This window comes from Acomys russatus, chromosome 13 (assembly GCF_903995435.1).
Source record: "Acomys russatus chromosome 13, mAcoRus1.1, whole genome shotgun sequence".
NCBI lineage: Eukaryota > Metazoa > Chordata > Mammalia > Rodentia > Muridae > Acomys > Acomys russatus.
The window spans coordinates 14730689-14752522 of record NC_067149.1 but is presented as its reverse complement, the minus strand read 5'-3'; the positions used below and the strand labels follow the sequence as shown (position 1 = coordinate 14752522).

Genomic DNA, 21834 nt, shown 5'->3' with positions numbered 1-21834 from the left:
CTTGGCAAACCTCTACCTCCAAAAAAGATATTTACATTACATTATGAATTTCTTTTTTTAGCTTTTTGAGACAGGGTTTCTCTGTGTAGCCCTGACTGTCCTGGATTCACTCTGTAGACCAGGCTGGCCTCGAACTCACAGCGATCCACCTGCCTCTGCCTCCCGAGTGCTGGGAATAAGATGTGCACCACTGTGCGTGGCTTTACATTATGATTCTCACACTAGCAAACTTACAGTTATGAAGTAGCAATGAAAATAACTTTATGGGCTATCATTGAATCCATTTTCATCTTCAGATCTTGAACTGTTTTATTTATTTCTTTCATCTGATTGTTTGTATATTTCTGAGTTTCTTCCATTGCCTCTTTATAGGCATTTCAGAGCTTGAACACTTTTATTGACTTCCTTCATCTGGTTGTTTGTATTTTCCTGAATTTTTTCCAGTGCCTCTCTATAGGCCTCTTTTATGTCTTCCACCTGTTTGGCTGTGTCTTCCTGCACATCCCCTGGATGGGGAGGCCTGGTGGCACTCAGAGGAAGATAGCAGGCTACCAAGAAGAGACTTGATACCCTATGAGCATTTTCAGGGGGAGCAGGTCCTCCTCATTCACAGTCATAGGGGAGGAGAGTAAGGGGAAATGGGAGGATACAAGGGGTAACAATTGAGATGTAATATGAATAAATTAATAAAATATATTAAAAAAGAAAATAACTATGACTGGGGGGAGGGCGTCACAACATGAGGAGCTGTATTAAAGGGTCACAACATTAGGAAGGTTGAGAACCACTTGTTTAAGTGGTGCTAGGAGTTGAACCCAAGGCTTTGTACATGCCAGGTAAGCACTCTACCAACTAACTACATATGTAGCCTAAGGGAATAGCTAAAATTTCCATTTTACATGCAACTGCAAGAAAGTATAACTATTAAAGCTTTCAAGTCATTGTAGCAGGAAATAGAGATCCTATAATAAAAACTCAGCGTATGGATAAGGCTCACAAGCACAGTTCACTGAACCAAACACCTACAACTTTAACATACAGAACATTCTAGTAGTTCTGTACTAATATATTCTATTCATTAACAAATCAATCACACCAAATACGATGCAAAACCATAAGACTGCAAAAGAAAGAATGTTAGCACAGGAGACAAAGTTCTGACTCTGCTACTGATACAGCATGCAAACAGTGAAGAGTGCAGATGCTCAATCTGCCAGTGGTCATGCAGGAACTGAGCACATCGCCTACTTCCTCTGGGTTTTAATTTCTTAATTTGCAACCGAAGTGACATGGAGTGTCTCCCCTACAGGCCACTAAAGGACTATGTATTGAGTGCTTACTAGCAGTGTTGGCAGAGTGACTACTGCCCAAGGTCAGCACCCACCACTCCTGGCATCCAAGCAACTGCCAGTGCAGCTCACAGGTAAAAGTGTGATTCCCCGGCCCCACCCACATATACAAATGTTTCAACAGCCCAAATGCTATCTCCTTGAAGAAAACTAGCAGCTGCAGTCTCATCTCAGCCACCAAACTGTTGTGACTTGGAAGGTTCTCACTGTAGGTGTCACAACTGTATCAAGTGCACATGACATTACCCACAAGGACGAGACTGCAGATGACACACAGTGTGGCAAGAGCAGTGGCCTCTGCCTCCAGTATACCTCTGAGTCCCCATGCCAATCCTCATTAACAGCCAGGCAATAGCTGATTTTTTTTTTAACTGTGAAACAATATTGTACCTAAATCCATCAAAAGGATGAAAAAAGGCTGGGCTTGGTGTTCCCATGTGTAATCACAGCACATGGGACACTGAGGCAGAAGGATTGGTACAGGTATGGAGTGTAGAATCAGGCACTGCCTCCAGAAAACAAAACAGAACAAAACCATTGTGTGGTAGTTTGAAAGAGAAGAGCCTCTGTAGGCTCATTTATCTGAATGCTTGGTCCCTCAGTTGGTGCAACTGTTTGAGAAGAATTAGGAGGTGCGGCTTTCTGAAGGTGTCAGTGGGGGTGAGCTTTGAGGTTTTATAAGCCCATTTTAAATGCTTTACTAGTTGCCTAGGTCATGGTGTCTTTTAGTAACTAAGATAGTTATGACTCTCTAAATCTAAATAGATTTAGGGTTTGGCACATGGCCACCACCTTGAGACGGCCTGGTTGAACTAACCTAGGGTTTTCAACTCTGCAACAGTGAAAAAATGCTGCAAGGACCACTTGCTTTCACTTCAGGAGAGAACTGAACAAATCACTGGAGTCACATGTCATTTAATGATGGGTCCTGGGTTAGGTGGTGTGGCCCCTGTAGCTAAATAAACATTCTGAATACACCTGAGGAAGGCAAGGCTGAGCTGTGCTGCTCACTCGGTGCTGTGCTGCTCACTCGGTGTGCTAGGTATTTTCGGCTTATGATGGATTTACCGAGACAAACCCCACTGTGAGCCAAGCAGCACAAGCAGTTCCTCTGCCCTTCGCCATGGGAGCAATCTGGAGCGATAGTCTTGTATACACACATAGATACCTTTTTAAGAGCTGTATATACATCCATCTCCACTTGCATCACAAATAAGTTAGATGAACCAATGAGCTGCTTCATGACGTTTATACTGGAAAAGACAAAACAGGAGTGAGCTTGTCTTCACACACACTGAAGGACGCTGGTGAACTAAAATGTTTTTGAAATTTTTAATTGTGTGTATGGGGGGGTGAGAGAGGAAGTGAGGGAGGGAGGGAGGGAGGGGAGGAAGGATAGACAGAGAGAGAAAGGAGAGGCCTGAGTACAGACACATATATGCCCTGACGTGCATGTGGAGGTCAGAGGACAACTTTCAGGACTTAGCTCTCTCTTTCTATCACAGGTCTGGGACTTGACTTCAGGTCACCAGGTCTGTGTAGCGTTCACCTGCTGAGTCATCTCACTGGCCCTAAAAACTTTAATCCTCTGTGAAGTAAAATATGGAACTAGAAAGGCAACAATACCCTTTGAGCGAGACAAAACACCTTAGCTAATATCCATCTCATCAGAAGCCGCTTTAATTTTGACACTGGGTTGTGAAGATCTGCACAAAGCCTGTATTTATTCGCTGACACTGGAGAAACACTGCAGAATCTGACTAAACAGAGGCTCTCCCTCTTCCTCCCCATATTTCAATGTAAGAATAAAAAATAAGACACTAAAATAGCTGCACCTTCAAAGTAATCTCCCTCCCCGAACTCCCAAAGAAAGAAACTGCTATACAGACCAGGCTATCCTCAAATTTGCCATCCTCCTGTCTCAGCCTCCTCAGTGCTAAGATTATCAGTGTGCTACCACATACTACTCAAACTAAGCTTTTGCCAGGCATGGTGGCATATACCTATAATCCCAACACTCGGGGAGGCAGAGGCGGTGGGTCTTTGTGAGTTTGAGACCAGCCTGGTCTACAAATCAATTCCAGGACAGCCAGGAAACCCTGTCTTGGGGAAAAACAAAACAAAAACAAACTAAACCAAAATAACATTTAACATTTATGCTTAAAAGAACTTTTAGTCTTAACGTACTTTAAACCAGGTACAGTAGCTCACATCTATAATCTCAGCAGAGGCCAGTGTAGATCTCTGTGGATTCCAGGCCAGCCTGATCAACACAGTGAGTTTTAGGCTAGCCAGGGCTACACAGTGAGACCCTGTCTCAAAAACCAAAACCCCTTTTTATTCTTCTTGAAGTAAGATGAGGCAGTGCAATAGTTTAAATTTAGACTAGAAATGTGGTCATGGCTGCCTTCTGTCTTTCTTTCTCTCTCTCTTTCCTTTAAGGCAGAAAGTGTCTCAGGTTTCTAAGATGACTCCTCTATGACAGCTTCTTTTGAAAAGCTCAGTGAGGTCTCTAACATCTCTCTCACCTTGGAAGCCACGATACACAGTAAACCATTTTTTTGTATCCATTTTCATCAAAACGCCTTTAATCCCAGCATTCCAGAGGCACAACCAGGTAGATTCTATAAGTTCAAGGCCAGCCTGGTCTATATAGGGTAGCCAGGGATATAAAGACCTTGTTTCAAAAAACAAAATAAAGCTGGGCTGGAGAGATGGCTCAGAGGTTAAGGGCACTGACCACTCAGCCAGAGGTCCTGAGTTCAATCCCCAGTAACCACATGGTGGCTCACAACCATCTATAATGTGATCTAATGCCCTCTTCTGGCCTGCAGGTGTATATGCAGGCAGAGCACTGTATACATAACAATAAATAAATAAATCTTTGAAAAACAAAACTAAAAAACACTTCACACTCATGACATTTACACCCTAGAGCCTTCAAAACATTTCCAACCAGAATTTTCCAGACCTGTCATGGATATCTTAGTCTCACTGATATAGGAAAGTTCTGACAGAGGAAAACACAGCACAGTCAAACTGCATCAGTAACAGCTCTCAACCAGGTACCATTAGTATTCCAGGGCCATCCATAGAAAGAAAGGAAGAGTGAATGCTAAGGAGATGCAGTTCAAAGGGCCAAGCTAACTATGAGTGTGATTTCATCAGGATTAGCGAACATTTTAATTTTATTCTGTGTGTGTGTGTGTGTGTGTGTGAGAGAGAGAGAGAGAGAGAGAGAGAGAGAGAGAGAGAGAGAGAGAGAGAGAGAGAGAGAACGAGAACACACCATGCATGTGTGGAAGTCACAGAACAAGTCTTAGTGATTCTTCGGGACTGGTTCTCTCCTGCTACCTTGTGGATCTGGGGACAGGCATTTGCATTAGCGCCTCTCTCTTCTGAGCCATTTATCGCCCCATAAACATTTTAAAATAGGGTCTGAAGAGTTGGCTCAGTGGTTAAGAGTGCTTACTGCTTCCTAGCACTCATGGTGGCTGACAACCATCTATAACTTTAGTTCTAGTAGCTTCTATACCCTCTTCTGGTCTCTAAGGACTCCTGGACACACTGGTGAATAGACATACATACAGGCAAACACACACAACAATACATCTTTAAAATATATTTTTTCCTAAAAATGCTTTAATTTTTTTCATGTTCTACAATAGAATTGGTTTTCAAACTCTCTCCTTTGAAGCTCTACTGGCTTGCAGAGGTCAAGCAGCATGTGCAAGTCTTTACCTTAGAGGGGTCGTACTTTTCTATAACAATTATTAAAATAATACATATACATTTTACCATTTGCAGAGAAGAGAGAAGTGTTTATGTGTATAGTCAGGGTGCCTTTCATGAAATTGTTTGCTTTTTTCTTCCTTTTTTTTTTGAGACACTCACTATATACTCCTGGCTGTCCTTGAAATCATTATGTACACCAGGCTGGCCTTGAACTTGGAGATCTGCCTGCCTTTGCTTCCTGATTGCTGGGACTAAAGATGTGCACATCAGGCCAGTTCTCATAATATTCTTTGTATTTTAAGAAAAATACCTGGAATACCTGAGCAAACGCAAAGCGCCACTTTAGGGTGATTTGCTGTGAGGTTACGTGGAATCCAAATACCTGAGTTCTTTGAAGAGCTCCACACTTTGGTGAGTCATCAGGTTGTTCAACAGCCACTCGAGGCACCTGGGGTTAAAGTGTGGTTAGCTGCTGCTGTATGGAAGCCGGTAACTCACTGAGGTCTTACTTGTAAGAGCACTAATCATGCTAGGCCATGCTCTGAGATTTTACCTTAGTGCTCTCAAGTTCAGCATTGTTTTTTGTCAGTAGTTATTATGGGATATTCCCTTTATATTAGTACCATTTCTCATTAAGAAAATTCATGCTTGTATTAAATACTTTGTAAGACTTTACCTTCTGTCAATCTAAAATTGCGTTCCGCAATTCTCAGGAGTCCGCCTGCCCATCTCTGTATTAGTATACCATCCACGCGCCTGCTCCGTCAGCGGTGGCCACAGTTTTATGAGTATGTTTCAGCCCCACTGTGGTCACCAACAAGGGCAACTCTGAGCAGCTTAATGCTTAGCCCAGAAGAAAAGTGCTGTTTCCAAAGTAACAAACACTACTACTCTATTCTTCCCCCCACCAATTCTTGACTACATTCTTGTAAGACTCCAAAACAATCAAGTTCCCAGAAGTGGGATGGGAGAATAGGAAAAGTGACTCACTTTTTCTTTACAGAGTCTAATCCATAGGTCCCTGCGGATGTGTAATAGCCACACACAGTTTTCACATTAATTGTTTCCTTCATTGTCTCACCACACTGTTGTATTAAACCATCCTGTAAATATAAACAAGCACTGGAAAGGCCATTTCACCCAGGGAAGCCAGCTCTCATAGGTGCTTTCAAATACTAAGAAGTAAAAACAAATCAAAATAGCAACGGAGAACGGAAGGGAAGAAGGAAGAAAGCTCATTAAGTGCAGGAAACCTACATTTTTTCCTAAGTCCAATAAAAATACTGAAAAAAAGAATGCAACAAGTACTCCACTAAACACCTGGGCTGCGAATGAATGGGCGGGGGAGGCACAGCGGGGGGAGATGCTGCACGTCTCCTTTTCTGTTTTCTACCCTGAACTTTTGCAAATTTCATCAGCACGTTACTTGGTCTTCCTGCTCTTACTTAACTAAGAACACGTTGCACAGTCAGCTAATCAAGTGACAGGACAAACAGGAATAATATAGATGTGTGGGCACAGTGCTCAGTAAAGTTTTAAAGCACCATCAATACCCAACAGATAATTCTGGGCAAGTATATGTGGGCTTTGAGCTGGCCCAGCCATCACCGACCCCATGGATAGACTGCTGCAGCATGTGCAGGGGGCAGGTCCTACAGACGTACAACTACATGACATAGGCTCTCCATGACACAGGGTGACACGGGTTATCTAGGAGTCCCAGTGAGGATCCAGTATTCATAGTGCAGCAGAAGCCAGAGGCAAGGATGCATGGACAAAAGGGTATCCTGTGGGACACACTGTGACACACCACAGCTTCCACAACAAGAATGAACTTTCTTTTGTGGAGGAAGTTGCAAGGGTGGATGGCAGGTACAAAAGGACAGGAGACGAGTGGGACTGGGGTGCATTGATGTGAAATTCACAAAGAACCAACAAAAAATTAGCACAAAAATTTAATCTAATATATTTACATAGGTTTCAAATCAGCCACCTTCTATGTACAGAAAGAATACTGCCATTTTTCATTCAAGTTTCTGAAATATATTTATCATGCAACCATATTATTAAATTAGAATTAGTAAGTTATAAAAATAAGGCAGAAAGCAGATTTAGAACAAAACCAAGAGGACAAAGTTAGAAAATCTAGATATTTGAAGTATTAGAAAGATAAAAATATTTGTGCTGGGCATGGTGGCACATTCCTTTGATCCCAGCACTCAGGGAAGAAGAGGCAGGTGGATCACTGTGAGTTCGAGACCAGCCTAGTCTACAAAGCAAGTCCAGGACAGCCAAGGCTACACAGAGAGACCCTGTCTTAAAACAAAACAAAGCAAAACAAAAACAATAAAAAGAAAAAAGATAAAAAGATTTGAAAAAAAAAATCTCAAGTAGGATAATGATCAGCACGCAAAATATATAAGCTTAAATTAACGACTAACACAGACTCACTGGCTTTTAAATTTACCTCAGTTCTAGACCCTTCTTTTCCTAATACCTCAATTTCACTGCCCCAGTAAATCTCCCCGCCTTCCTCTTCTGCAGCCTTTCCCTCCCTGTGGTCACCACCGCTATGCTCACCTAGGTGGCATTTGGATGACAGCAGGACTCTGGTCTCTCTAATGCACGCTATTTCCTCCACACACTGCATCTGCAATAGCCTTCCTTTATTTTGGTGTGGTACTGGGAATCAAACCCATCACAGAGCTGCAGCTCTCAGCCATGCTAAAACAGACTGTCTCTCCCTGATTAAAATCTTCCAAAGGTGCAGCGCTTGGGAGGCAGAGGCTGGCGGATCGCTGTGAGTTCGAGGCCAGCCTGGTCTACAAAGCGAGTCCAGGATAGCCAAGGGTAACACAGAGAGACCCTGTTTCAAAAAACCAAAAAAAAAAAAAAAAAGTCTTCCAAAGGTGCTCACAGGTAAAGTTTTTGTTTGAGATGGATCTTACCATGTAACTCTGGCTGGTTCTAAGTCACCAGGCTGACGACCTTGACCTCAGAGACCCGCCTGCTCCTGAGAGCCGGTATTAATGATGTGCACTATCACACTTGGATTTTTTTTTAAGTGTTTACTATTTATGTTGTATGAATGTGGGGCACACACTTCACAGTGTGCATGTATGAATCAAAGGATAACCTTGAGGAGCTGGCTCTCTCCTTCTACCATGTATGTCTTGGGATGAAACTCAGTTGTCAGGCTTGACGACAGGCACCTCTATAGGCTCAGCCGTCAGTCCTCCAATTCAATTTATACTGATATCAGAAACTAAGTCTCTTTAACTTCTCTAACCCTCCATCCTCTCAGATGTTGGGTTTTTCTGTTCTTGATGTAAAATGCTGCTGGCCCCTCTTTCACACACTGCAAGGTACGCACACTTCAAACTCAATCTAGAAGTACAGCGTCCTGTGAGGACGCTAGGTTGAGCCAGCCCTTTCTGCCTTTACAAGTTCATTAGGACCCCAGAAGGTGTTTATGCTACATACTTGTAGCACTGGGTAACTGTTTAGAATCCACCTTTCACCCGACTCTCAGTACACTGTGAGCTCCTTGAAGGCACACAGGGATCATCCATGTTTAGAGACTACATCTGCATGCTCTTTGGCTCCCTACGCCGAATCTTACATATTGCACAGTGTGCTCAACATACAGTTACTGAAAGACGCACAGCATTGACATGGGGTGATAGCATAATTAGGAAACTTAAATAAGACTGTTCTTTGACCCAATGCACTAAATTGCTGATCATAAACCATCTGCTTAGCAGTGACGCCACTGATGGACAGAGCTCTGCAGAGGACCGTGGGCAAGAGAACTTCCCCAAAAGGCAGCATTCCAAGGATGTCACACAGAAACAGCTCAAGTCCACTTCACACGGGGATCAAAGCCCCTCCATCTAACACAGAGCTTTTGGTTAAGCATTTTCAAAAATTTCCAACAAATAGCAGGTTTATACATTTTGCTGTAAAGAATGCAGGAGTAGTACACTGAGATACACCAGGCTCTCGGACACTGCGGAGTGATGGCATACTCACCAACTGCAGCATGCAAGCTGCTGCCAAAATGGCGACGACACGGCTGGGTTTTATTAAGACGTCATCTCGATACAGTGATCCAAATGCAACCTGCAGCGCTGAAAGGAAAAGTGCACACACAGAATGAAATGCTCCTACAGAGTAGCAAGGACGTTAGTCTGCACCTGGAGAAGCACCGCCAACTAAAATGGCAGCCATGGCTACGGATGGCATTAATATGTAACAGTGCTCACCGTAAAGGACGCTGCCAACTCCAGCCACATTTCTCTGCCTCATTCTAATACAGTCAGCAGTAGAATTAAGGCACCCTGGAACAGAGCTGTGTCAGAACTGCTGAGTCCCTCAGTCACTAAGCGCAGGCACACAGCCCATCAGTCTACGATTCTTCCCTTAGAGGGCAGGTAGGATCTCACTTACTATGCGGCTGAGGCAGCAACCCTCCTCTCCAGCCCCTCAGTGCCATTATTACAGATCTGTGGCAGCAGGCCGCTAAAGTTTGTTTAGCTCCTGGCCACGTCTGTGCCCACTCATGCCCAGGCCCTCTCAGCTACCTATTCCTCTTCCAATGCCACTTGGATCCACACATGCTCTTCAGTTTACTTTAAACACCTCAAGTTTCTTTGTCTATAGAGTGGCCCTGGGTTTCTCCACTCGGCTTATCAAAGGAGGCGAGGAGCAGAAGGAGAGGCAGGAGAACAGGGGAGGGTGGTCTTCGTGTAGGCCTTGCCTCCTCCTCAGCCTAGTTTTCTCAGCTACAGAGCCTTCAAGCTCTGAACTAGCCTGCTACACAACCCATATGCTTACTGCTCCGCAGAAGATCCTCACACACCACAGTTGTATTTTTGGTGTTAGAGGGCACAGCCGGCACAGGCAGGACCGTGCGCTACCCCAGCCCTCGCTACACAGTCCTGCTTCCCGTTCCCTACCCCTGTCCTTCGTGTCCCAGGCCAACAGTCACACACACATGAGCACGCCGACTCCACAGAGATGAGAAGGACAGAACAGATAAGCCACGCAGTGTTAATATGAAATCTTCACCTTGCTGTAAACTACACAACTCTTCCCCTGGCCTATCTCAGAACAATAAGGTTATGCTTTTATGATTTTTATACAGTAATAACTATGGAGTTCATACCTTCTATATCAATGTTCTGGTCAGGAATCTCCAGTTCAATAATATTCATGCTGGATTCTTTCCAAGAACCACTGAACATACTAGAAAAGTAGCCAGACTGGAAAAGCAAAGTCAATAATTAGCCAGTACTTTGTCTTCCAAATACTTTTCCCATTTTTAACTCCAAGGAATTACTTAACCAAAACTAATCTAACATATCATTTCAAGAGAAAAAGAGCATCAAAACATCTACAGGAGAAAAGAAATTAAAATAAAGTATTATGAAAGAGTGAACTATGTGTCCATTTGATACGGCCACCAAAACTAAACAGGAGTCTTACACTATCAGAACCCGACCCCACACCATGTGGAACCTGGGCAGTCTTTCACCGGACCCAGCAGTCCCTGGGAGGACACATTATATTGCTCACAAGCCTGACAGCTTGTATGCATAGTGGACACGTGATTCTGTATTCAGAAGAGCTGAGGCAACAAGTCCTCCTCAGTCTGCTGACTCCTTCCTGTAGTCTCAGTAGGAATTAAAGGTCCAGAGAACCCCCACATTGGATCTATAAGGATGCACCCCAAAGAAATTCAAGACCCACAATTTACTTTTATGTGACCACAATGGATTCTGAATTCCAACATGGGTGAAGTCTATGGTTGCCTGCCTGGTTTGTTCCTCATTAATTAGCACTGCAGTACTTTAGAATGGATCAAGCATTAGCTAATTAAAAGTTCCATTCCACATCAAAAATATATAAATAATCAAAACAGAAGACAATGTACCATTCCTCAGAACTTATGCTTCTCTGTTTGCATCTGTGGCTCCAGGACACCAGGTGCTCAGGCCCCTCAGCTCTGACCTGTGCCCAGGCCTAATACAATGCAAATGCTGCTATGAGATGACCACACTGTGTGTTAGGGGATGACAAACGCTCTACGTGTTTGGTACACATGAAACTCTCTTTGTAATACAGAGTTGTTACAGCCAAGGAGGTGAAACATGCAGCTTCAGAGGGCCAATTGTCCATCATGGCCTATAACAAGGACACATACAGTGATTTCTGTTCGAAGGCGCTGGCATGGATCGTGAGACTTGAATGATAATCCAACTTCACAAAGTCCACCTCACCTTTAAGTCAATAAGAGATTGTTTTTTCTTTTAGCGATTCAAAAGACAGATCCAGTTAAGATTGGTATTCTGATATAACCCTGAATTATATCCTTTGGAATTTTTTTAAAAGGATCTCATCTTTCTTAAAAAATTTTTGGACTGTATTTTTCCTATCAAAGTCAACTTGTTCAAAAACAATTTAAAACGTTTTAATTAAAATGTGGAAGGAGGAGGCAGGGCTTGGTGGTACACACCTTTAATCCCAGCACTCAGGAGGCAGAGGCAGAGGCAAAGGAGGCAGGCAGATGTTTTGAATTTGAGACCAGCCTGGGCTACAAAGCGAATCTAGGACACCTAGGGCTACACAGAGAAACCCTGTCTCAAAAACAACAACAACAACACCCTCCCCCCCCAAAAAAAGTGGACAGAGGGACTAGAGAGATGGCTCAGCAGTTAAGGGAACCTGCTGCCCTTTTTGAGGACTGGAGTTTGGTTGCCTGTACCTACATCAGGCAATTCACAACTGCCGGAAACTCCAGCCTCAGATCTGACACTATCTTCCGGACTCCACGGGCACAGCACTCAATTGCACCAACTCATCCACAGACCACATAAAACATATACAATTTAAATAACAGAAATAAAAATTAAGTCTTAGAAGCAGGACGTGGTGGCGCACGTCTTTAATCCCAGCACTCAGGAGACAAAGGCAGGTAGATCTCTGTGAGTTTGAGGCCAGCCTGGTCCACAAAGAGAGTTCCAGGACAGCGAGAGCTATTACACAGAAAAACCTTGTCTTGAAAAACCAAAATCAAACCAAAGCAAAACAAAAAGAGAAACCTTTAATTAAATATGTAAAGAAAAAAATCCTTCCCAAGCATCCTCTGGAAAACTCTAGCTGTACCATCTTTCCACCCATTCTTCTGTGGCAGTGAGGGGAGCACTAAATCCATGGGTAAGAGCCCACAAGGTCTAGCACACTGAGTGGATGGAACATGTGTGAAATGAAGTGTCTTGAAGGGCCAGGAGAGACGGCTCACTTGCGGCCAAAACTGACAACTGAGTTTGATTCCCAGGACCCATAGGTGGTCGGAGAGAATCAACTCCTATAAGTTGTTCTCTGACAAATATACCCCACCAGGGCAAGTGTGTGCACATGTGTACACACACACACACACACACACACACACACACACACACACACAAATAATAAATGTAAATGTTTTTTAAGAAAAAATTGTTGGAGCTCTTAGAGCCATGTTGTGCTCTATTTTCAAAATTCTGAGCCATTTTCAAGAGTGAAATAGTGACAGGAAAACTTTTAGCACACAACTGAAATGGGCACATCAGCTAAATGGCATCTACACATTTGCAGGGCTCCTCTGTAACTGCACTGGATTTTCTAGGAAAGGCAGAAAGCATTAACTTCCCACTCACTTTCTGCAAAGCAACATTTCAGAGAAATGTATTCAAATCATTATAAAGAAATTAAATAACCTTAACCTGAACATTACTGTCTTTCTCCCCCAATTCTTTCATTTTTCAGCAAAGGGCACTAAAACAAGCTTCTTGACAAGAGGATGGGCAAAATCTGCTTTGAAGGTTGAAACCATCTTTCCCTTCCAGCACCCATCACTAGGGGAGAGCTCACTGTGAAATCCAACCTAACAGCAGAACACACCGCAGAGAGGCCAGGCTCTTCAAGCAGCTCCCTCAGTGCCTAAAACATTAGTGAAATACTCACTTGACATAAGTAGATTTTGTGTAAGCTCCATTCTTCACCTAGAGCACAGATCTTAATGTCACTGTTTTCACCATTCAAAAACAAGGTTTGATAGATGTATTTAGATGTGCTCTTTAATTTTTTCCTGTTAAGAAAAAACACAATTATGTTTTCAGGGCTGACCATTTGGTATTAAAATATATAGTTTTAAAGCAACGCAGCTTAAATGCCTTCCTAAGTATAAGGCAGTGGGAGAAAAAACTATTACTATGTGTGTTGATTAATTTATTTACCCCAAACCCACTAATTATGAAGCTCTGAGCTAAAATAAATAAAAACCCTCCCACCTTCTTAAAAAGAAAGAAAGAAAGAACACAAAGCTACACAAGCAGAGGGCTCGTGGTAGAGCTATAGTGTCACCAGGCCCTGTCTAATGCCAACATTAAAACATGTAACACTTCATTGATTGTTTTCATATACTGTGAAGTCTTGTTTTGTCCTGGGAGACCCAACTTCCCCACTACCGTGAACGAGGGGATGCAGAAGAGGCCTGTCAGACAGACGATGCAGAGAGGGACGACATCTATATCCACCCTTTAGAAGTTGTTGGTTTCAAACCAATTTTTTGTTTGTTTTTTGAGACAGGGTTTCTCTGTGTATCCTTGATTATCCTGGACTCACTTTGTAGACCAGGCTGGCCTTGAACTCACAGTGGTCCGCCTACTTCTGCCTCACATATGCTGGGATTAAAGGCGTGCACCATACATACCAGCTCAAACCATTTTGTTTTGTTTTATTTTTTAATTTTTGAGACAAAGTTTCACTGTGTAGCCTTGCCTGTTTTGGACTCACTTTGTAGACCAGCCTGGCCTCGGACACACAGAGATCTGCCTGCCTCTGCCTCCTAAGTGCTGGAATTAAAGGCGTGTGCCACCACTGCCCAGTTTCAAACCAATTTAAGGCCATTTCTCAAAAAACAAAGACAGGCTGGCAATCACACTTTGCTTATTTTCTTGTTTAGAAACCAGTATTAGGGAAGATTCAACAGCGTTACACCAAACTGTTACTCAACTATAAGCCAGCTGGCAGAGTGCTTGCCTTGAATGTGTAGGCCCTGGTTCAATCCTCAGGAATACAGACACACACATGTTGAAGGTTGGTCTGATGTACTTTGATGCTACTTAATAAAAGGCCGTTACACCTGGGCAGGGCAAATGAGACAGGCGTGGCTAAGGTTCCTGGGCTGGGGGAGACAGAGAGTCTTGTCCCACCGTGGGAAGTAGTTTAGAGAATTACTATCTGCCCTGCCCCAGGTTAACTAAGGCTATTTTAAAATATAGCAAATATCTGTGTCTTGACTGATTGCTAGCGGGTTACACTGCTGTAATAATAATAATTATAGGCCTGATAATAAACATTATTAGGTCTTACTGGTAAATTAACAACAAATGGCGCTTGACATAGGGCAATTATTAGGCAATACTGATAATTCAACAACAACAACAACAACAACAACACACACACACACACACACACACAGAGGAAAGAAACTAACATTCAAGCTTATTTCAGTTAGTTCCAAACTAAACTAATTACAACTATTTTTAAATTTACTGGTTTTCCCCATTAGACAAATGGTTTGCAACCCTAGATCAAAGTTTTTCAAAACTATGCTCAAAGAATAAACATGTTAGGGGTCACTAATAAGGGCAGAGCCATTAAATATGGACACCCTGTAACCTCACCAGAACAGCACCTATTTATCTGCGAGTATATTAGACTTCTGCATATGACTTATTTTAGTAGAACAACAGAGTTTTGGAAGCTTGGCAACCACAGGCTGAGGACATGGCTCGGTGGGAAAGTGCTTGCACAGCATGCACAAGGCCCTTGGGCTCAGTCCTCAGCACAGCAGAAACCAGGTATAATGGTTCCCAACCATTCTCAACACTGGAGAGGTAAAGGAAGGGCAATCAGAAGTTCAAGGCCACATGAAGCTCAAATGAGTTCAGGGCCAGCAGAGGCTCCATGAAACCCTGCCTAACAAAAACGCCTGCAAGCTCTGTTCAAGATGATCCAGTGACAGAATGTTGGTCAAAACTTAACGTTACAGTTTTTTTGTTTGTTTGTTTGTTTGTTTTTTGAGTGTAGCCCTGACTGTCCTGGAGTTGCTTTGTAGACCAAGCTGGCCTCGAACTCACAGAGATCCTCCTGCCTCTGCCTCCCAAGTGCTGGGATTAAAGGCGTGCGCCACCACTGCCCGGCTTAAAGTTACATAATTTTAAAAGATATATTTACTTACTTATGTGTCTGTGCATCTGTATACATGCATGCACACATACGTAGGTTTATGCTTGTGCACGAAGAGGTCATATGAATTGCTCTCCACTTTTTTTGTTTCTTTTTTTTTTTTTTTTTTTGAGACAGGTTTCCAGGAACCTGTGTAGTCCAGGAACTCACTCTGTAGACTAAGCTAGCCTTGTACTGGGAGATCCACCTGCCTTTGCCTTCTAAGGCATGCGCCAGCTCCACCAGCTCCTTCAAGACGGGTTTTCTCCCTGAACCTGGGGAGCTTCTATCTTCTGAAGAACTAACAGTCAGAAAGCCCCCAAGATCCTCCAGTCTCTGTCCCCCCCACCTGTCCCCAGTGACGCGGTTTCAAGCCTGCAAGCACACCTTGCTGGTTTGTTACATGGGTGCTGGGCTCGGATCTCAACTCCAGTCCTCATGATAGTGAAGAAAGTGCTCTTAACTGCTGAGACACCTCCCCAGCCCAAGCTAACCTATGTTAAAATTCCTGATGACTTCTGAGAGTTTTTTTAGTAGTTTAAACTTTTTAAATCTCTGGAGCTGGACAGATGGCTCGGTGGTTTAGAGCCCTGGATTGTCTTCCAGAAGACCTTGGTTTGATTCCCAGCATCTGCAGGACCATAGTCTGTAACTCCAGTCCCAGGGGATCTGGTTACCTCTTCTGGCATCTGAAGGTCATATAAAGTACCATAATCATCAGAGGAAGAATAAACTGAGACTAAGTTTATATTTATGTAAGTAAAAGTGGTCACCCCTTTTCACCCTTTCATATAAGTCATTAAAATGAGAAAGAAAAGGAGAGAAGCTACTGGAAACCATGGTCTACTCATAGACAGGGTCAAAGTCCCAGTTATAATAATTAGAAGCGCACAGACCTGGACTAGAGGAGGAGGGTAGGACTCTGTAGGTCTAGGTTTCAAAGATGGGTTCCATGCAGGGGTTTATCAAAAGACTGAGAAAAGCTCAAGATAAGATGAAAGGGTATTATTATTTTATCAACAGAAGGAAAAGGGGGGGGGGGAAGCAACCAGTAACTCTAGGACAGTAAGAAACGTAAAAAGAGGGCCAGGCCAGGTATTGTAGCACTGACTTCAACCCCAGAACTAGGGAAGCAGATCAGAAAGATCTCTGTGAGCTCCAGGCCAGCCAAAGCTACACAGTGAGACACTGAAGGGGGCAGGGTGGGGTGGCATGGCTCAGCAGGTAAAGCCTTGCCCACCAAACCTCAAGACTTGAGTTCAAGCCCTAAAACCCACATGGTGTAAGAGGAGAACTCCCCACGCTGTCTTCTGATCTCTGCAGGCAGATGCCTGCCCTCAAACATAAATAAATGTAGATATTTATGTAAATAAATTACAAACACAAACAGCCCAACTGGAAGCACTTGACAGGAGGTAAGAAAAGATTCCAGAGCTAAGGCGGTAGCTCAGATGGCAGAGTGCTTGCCTAACGCTTCTGAAGCCCTGGGTTCAATTCCAACACTACGATGCTGAGTTTGAGGCTAGCCCAGAGACTAACCATTTGATAAGTGAGACTGTTTCAAAAAATGAAAAGATTTAGTTTAACCATAAGGTTAGCAAATGCCTCCCTCTGGCTTTAGGCCTGTGAAATGTAATCTGTAAGCCTTGTCCATAGCCTGACAGCAGTGACAGACCTTTACAGTCAAGATACATTTACATAATACTGTTCACTAGGTTTCCATTTTTAAGGACAACCTGTGCACAAGAAGCAGAAAATCTGCTGCAGAGCACTGTTACCTTAGCAGCTTGGATCATGTAAAAGACAGGCAGTAGGTTTTGGTTTTGGTTGAGGTGGGAAAGCACAACAACCTGACAAGGCAATCAGAACCAGCACACAAAATCACAGACCCAAGCACCCTCCTACACTGCCAGCTCTGCAGTCAGACATCTCCCACTACACACACTAAATTCTGACATACAGTTTCTGTTTTTTCTTTTTGGAACAGTGTCTTACAACACAACCTAGGCTGTCCTTGAACCTGCATCTCCTGTCCCTGCCTCCTGAGTGTTGGGACTATAAGAGTGGGCCACAATGCCTACTATTCCTATACTTTTGTTTGTTTGTTTTTAAAGATAGCTTCTCCTTATTTTGTCCTTGATAGCTAATTTCCTGTTCTTTGTTAGTATGATTTTTATTACTCTTGCTCAGATTATTGTTTCTCTTTTTTTAATGGACCCTATCATATATTCCAACAATTAATTACATTAAATATATATGGTCTACATATTGATCAAAAGGTACAAGCCAGGCACGGTGGCACACTCCTTTAATCCCAGCACTAGGGAGGCAGAGGCAGGTGGATCTCTGTGGGTTCGAGGCCAGCCTGGTCTACAAAGCGAATCCAGGACAGCCAGGGCTACACAGAGAAACCCTGTCTCAAAACACAAAAAACAAAAATGTACAAACGGTCTTACTGGATTTTTTAAAAAGCAAGACTTAACTATATGCTATAGCTACCTTAAATATAAAGATAAAAACAAGAGCCAGGCAGATTTCTCAGTCAATAAAGTGCTTTTCAAGTACAAAGAGCTGAGTTGAATGCAAAACAAACAAACAAACAAAAATCCATATAAGCTAGGTGGGTTGCTGGCATCTGTAATCCTAACAGTGCAGGTACAAGGGCAGAAACAGGCAGATCCTTGGACCTTGCTGGTTGCTAGATTAGCCAATCAGAGACCCTCCACTTTAGTAAAAATACTCTTGTCTTTAAAAGCTAAGGTGGAGAGCAATACTGAAAGATAGAGTGTTAACCTCTGGCCTTCACATGCAAGTACATCTGTGCATGTGTGCATATGTAAAAAGTAAAAGGATGGCGCTGGAGCTATGGCTCGGTGAGTGCTTACCTAGAATGGATAAGGCCCTGGGTTGTGGGAGAAGTCTGAGGGGTGGTGGTTGATGGGTTGTGGGATGTAGGATGGATAGGATTGAAAAGGTACATCAAACAATTATCAAAAGACAGTGGCTAAGTCACTAAAGCTAAAGAAATATGTACATCTTATGACACCAGGGCCAGTTCCTCATAGAGTTCTAGGGATGGAGAGATGGCTCAGAGGTTAAGAGCACTGTCTGCTCTTCCAAAGGTTCAGAGTTCAATTCCTAGCAACCACATGGTGGCTCACAACCATCTATAATGAAGACTGGTGCCTTCTTCTGGTGTGCAGGTGTACATGCAGGCAGAACACTGAACGTATAAGAAAGAAATAAAATAAATCTTTATTTTAAAAAAAGAGTTCTAATACTAAGGGCACAGAAGGCAGGCCCTGTGGGGCTAGAGAAGGGTCTCCGTGCTGAAGAACACGTACCGCTCTTACAGAGAACTCAAGCACAATATCCAACACCCATATCAGAGTGCTCACAACACCCCTGTAACTCCAGCTCCAGGAGCTCCAACACCCTCCTCTTCAGTCAGCAGGAATATGCACAAACACATATACAGACATATACATAAGTAAAAATAAATCTTTTTTTAAAAAGCCAATTACTGCACCTGTGCTCATTCTCAGGTGGTGATACTCTCACAGCACTCCCTAGCCCCCTTCCTCTTCCTCTCCCCAGGGTCTCTATACAGCCCAGATGGCCTTGACCTCACTATGTGGCCCAGGCTGACCTCCAACTTAAGGTCATCTTGTCTCAGGCACCAAAGTGTAGATATTATAGGTTTGCACTATCTTGCTGGGCTAAATCTGTGGAACTCTTTGAGGTGGCAATAATATTTCTATCTTACATATGAAAATGAGTATAGTAAGTGCAGAATACAGATAGGAATCCGGAACTGGAGTACATCAGGACTTCCATCTTATAAATACATTCACACATAAGACCCTAATGAAGGGTTATACTAATCCAATTTTTACCTATGATATTTACATGTTACTGAGCTCCATCTCTAGCACCTATATTTTCGTCAACAAAAATGCAATGCCCGTGTAGCAAAATATTGAGCAGATCATTTTTTAAAATTTCATTAAAAAATTACATCTGTGGATTCTAACAATAACTTAAAAGAGGGAAAAAGCAAGCAGACTCCTTACATGAAAATAACATTCTGGTATACACCACATCTACTTCACAAGCAATGTTTTTTTGGTGTTTTTATTTTTTTCAGCTCTTCCCTCAAAAATCTTAGGCAACATACACAGATCACAACTCACCTCAACAAACAGACTTTGTTCTTAATTCAGGGGAATGCACGTAACTACCACTCCTCATCACTGGTCCATTTAGCGACAACACGGGCAAGTGTCCATCTCAGACACTACTGCGTTCCTCTCTTTACTGACTGAAGGCTAGTGATGCAGAGCAAGTTTTCCGGTGGCTACCCACTCAGAAAGCAAAGGCCGACTCCGGAAAGGCTGCGTGCGGAAGCTCTGGCTAGTCCGTTCAAGTCTCAGGTTAAGGCTCTGACACCCAGAAAGCTTCTGTTTTAATGTGCACAGACAGCCCTGGGCTTTTTAGCTCCCGCTTTACCCCAGGACTGTCTGCAAACGCCCGGCTCCCTAACTGATCCCAGGTCTGTCTGCAAACGCACAGCTCCCGCATCGACCCCAGGTCTGCCTAGCACGCGCCCAGCTCCCGCACCTACCCCAGATCTGCCCCGCACGCGCTCAGCTCCCACATCGACCCTCCCCGCGCGGCCACCCCGCACCCTCCGGTCAAGGGCACAAGTGTTGTCAGCCCCCGTCCCCGTCCATCGTCCCCCAGGTGCGGGGCGCTCGGTACCTGCGCGGCGTGTTCAGCAGCCGCTGTTGCTCGTCGCCTTCATCCTCGTCTTCGTCTGTCTCGGAGTCCGGGTGGCAGTAGCAGAATGATGCGCCGCTGCTGCGCTTGCGCTTGCGACCGCCCGGACAGTAACAGAAGCCGTGGGCCGCATCCTCGCCCGCGTCCGACCTGCGGGTCGCGCCCCCAGCACCGGGCGTGGGTTCGGGCTGCTCTGTGCGCCCCGCTGGCCGCAGCACCCGGCTGCTCAGAGCGCCCATGGCTCGGGCGCCTAGGGAGCGCCGAGGGGCCGTCCCGCCATGCCCAACGCCTCACCGCCTACTCGGCCGCTGCCTCGCGCGCAGCCCCAACCGTCGCGGCGAACGCAGACACCTCCATCCTCCGCCCCGCCCGCCGCGCCTCAGCCGGCCAGCTCCGTGAGACCTCGCCCCCTCGTTCTCTCAACAAAGCACGCGCCGCAGGGCGCATGCGTACGGCGAGCCTCCGGAAGGGGCGGGGCGACTGGCCGCGAGGGCGGGTCCTGCGCAGGCCGGTCGCGCATGCGCAGGCTGCGAACACGCCCCCGCCGGGCTCAGATGCGTTGCGCGTACTTCCGCGATTCCGGTATTAGCCGCGGGGTGTGGGCACTGTGTATTTTGTGCACGACCGGTCTGGAGACCCCTGTCGTTGGTTCATCCCGTGAGGTTCCTCGAGTCCTGAGTCTTATGTAGCCGTTGCGGTCAATGAGAAGACTGACATGTCCTTAAGCCCTTTGCTTCCCTTCGGGCTTTGGAACCAGACTGGCAAGGCTAGATGCCTTTCACCCAGCAGTGTTGATTGGCCTCGGTCTGGAGCCTCAACCAGCCTCCAGTTTCTGGCTCTCTTCTGCTGCCTTTTGACTTGATTATTATTTTAATGTGTCAAGGTAGTGTATTACATACTGATCTTCTAATCATTATATAGGTTGATTTTGAACTGACGATCTTCTGTGTCCACGTCATGAATGCTGGGATTACAGGCATGTGTCACATCCCCTGCCTGGACACGAAGTACTGAGGATCCGACCCAGGGCTTGATGAATGCTAATCAGTCAACTGAGCTACATCCCAAGCCCTCAATTTTTTTTATATCTTAAGGCTTCACTCTGGAGCCCAGGCCGCCCTGGAACTCTTCCCCAGTCTTCCTGTGTCCACTCTGGGTGCTGGGAGGAGCTGAGGCTTGAGCTATCACATCCCGCCTTCTATACTTTTCAAAGTAAAATGTCAATAATGAAAATGTTTAAAATAGAGCAATACAAATACCTATGGAGAGCCGGGCGGGGGTGGCGCACACCCTTAATCCCAGCACTCGGGAGGCAGAGGCAAGTGGATCACTGGGAGTTCGAGGTCAGCCTGGTCTACAAAGTGAGTCCAGGATAGCCAAGGCTACATAGAAAAACCCTGTCTCAAAAAACAAACAAACAAAAGCAGAAAAAACCACCAAACAACAACAAAACAAACACCTGTGGGCCCACTACTGACTTGGAATTTTATCATACTTATTTTGATTCATTTCTCCTTACCCCTTCAGCTTTATTGTGATATAACAGAGCATGATTTAAAAAAAAAAAAAAAAAAAAGATAGGAGAAACCCCCTTGTGTTCTCACCCTGTTGCCAGCCTCTCCCTCTCCATGCCTGTTCTGCACATGTCTTCACACGCGTACCCTGCGTCGCACCCATAATCCTTCTTTTCTGCTGC

General features: G+C 44.5%; 1 protein-coding gene across 2 annotated transcripts in view; it reads right to left on the bottom strand.

Annotated features, from left to right (window-relative positions):
- The window catches only part of Gmcl1 (germ cell-less 1, spermatogenesis associated), a 39826-nt gene extending 19248 nt beyond the window's left edge, over positions 1–20578 (bottom strand). For both annotated transcript variants that reach the window (XM_051154843.1, XM_051154844.1), the window contains exons 1-7: positions 20121–20578; positions 13092–13215; positions 10252–10348; positions 9117–9214; positions 6075–6187; positions 5467–5532; positions 2518–2602 (exon numbers count right to left, since the gene is read on the bottom strand). In XM_051154843.1, coding sequence (XP_051010800.1) covers positions 2518–2602; positions 5467–5532; positions 6075–6187; positions 9117–9214; positions 10252–10348; positions 13092–13215; positions 20121–20377 — 840 coding nt within the window. In that variant the 5' untranslated portion in view covers positions 20378–20578. The remainder of the gene's footprint in view (positions 1–2517; positions 2603–5466; positions 5533–6074; positions 6188–9116; positions 9215–10251; positions 10349–13091; positions 13216–20120) is intronic.
- Between the last annotated feature and the right edge of the window lie 1256 nt (positions 20579–21834).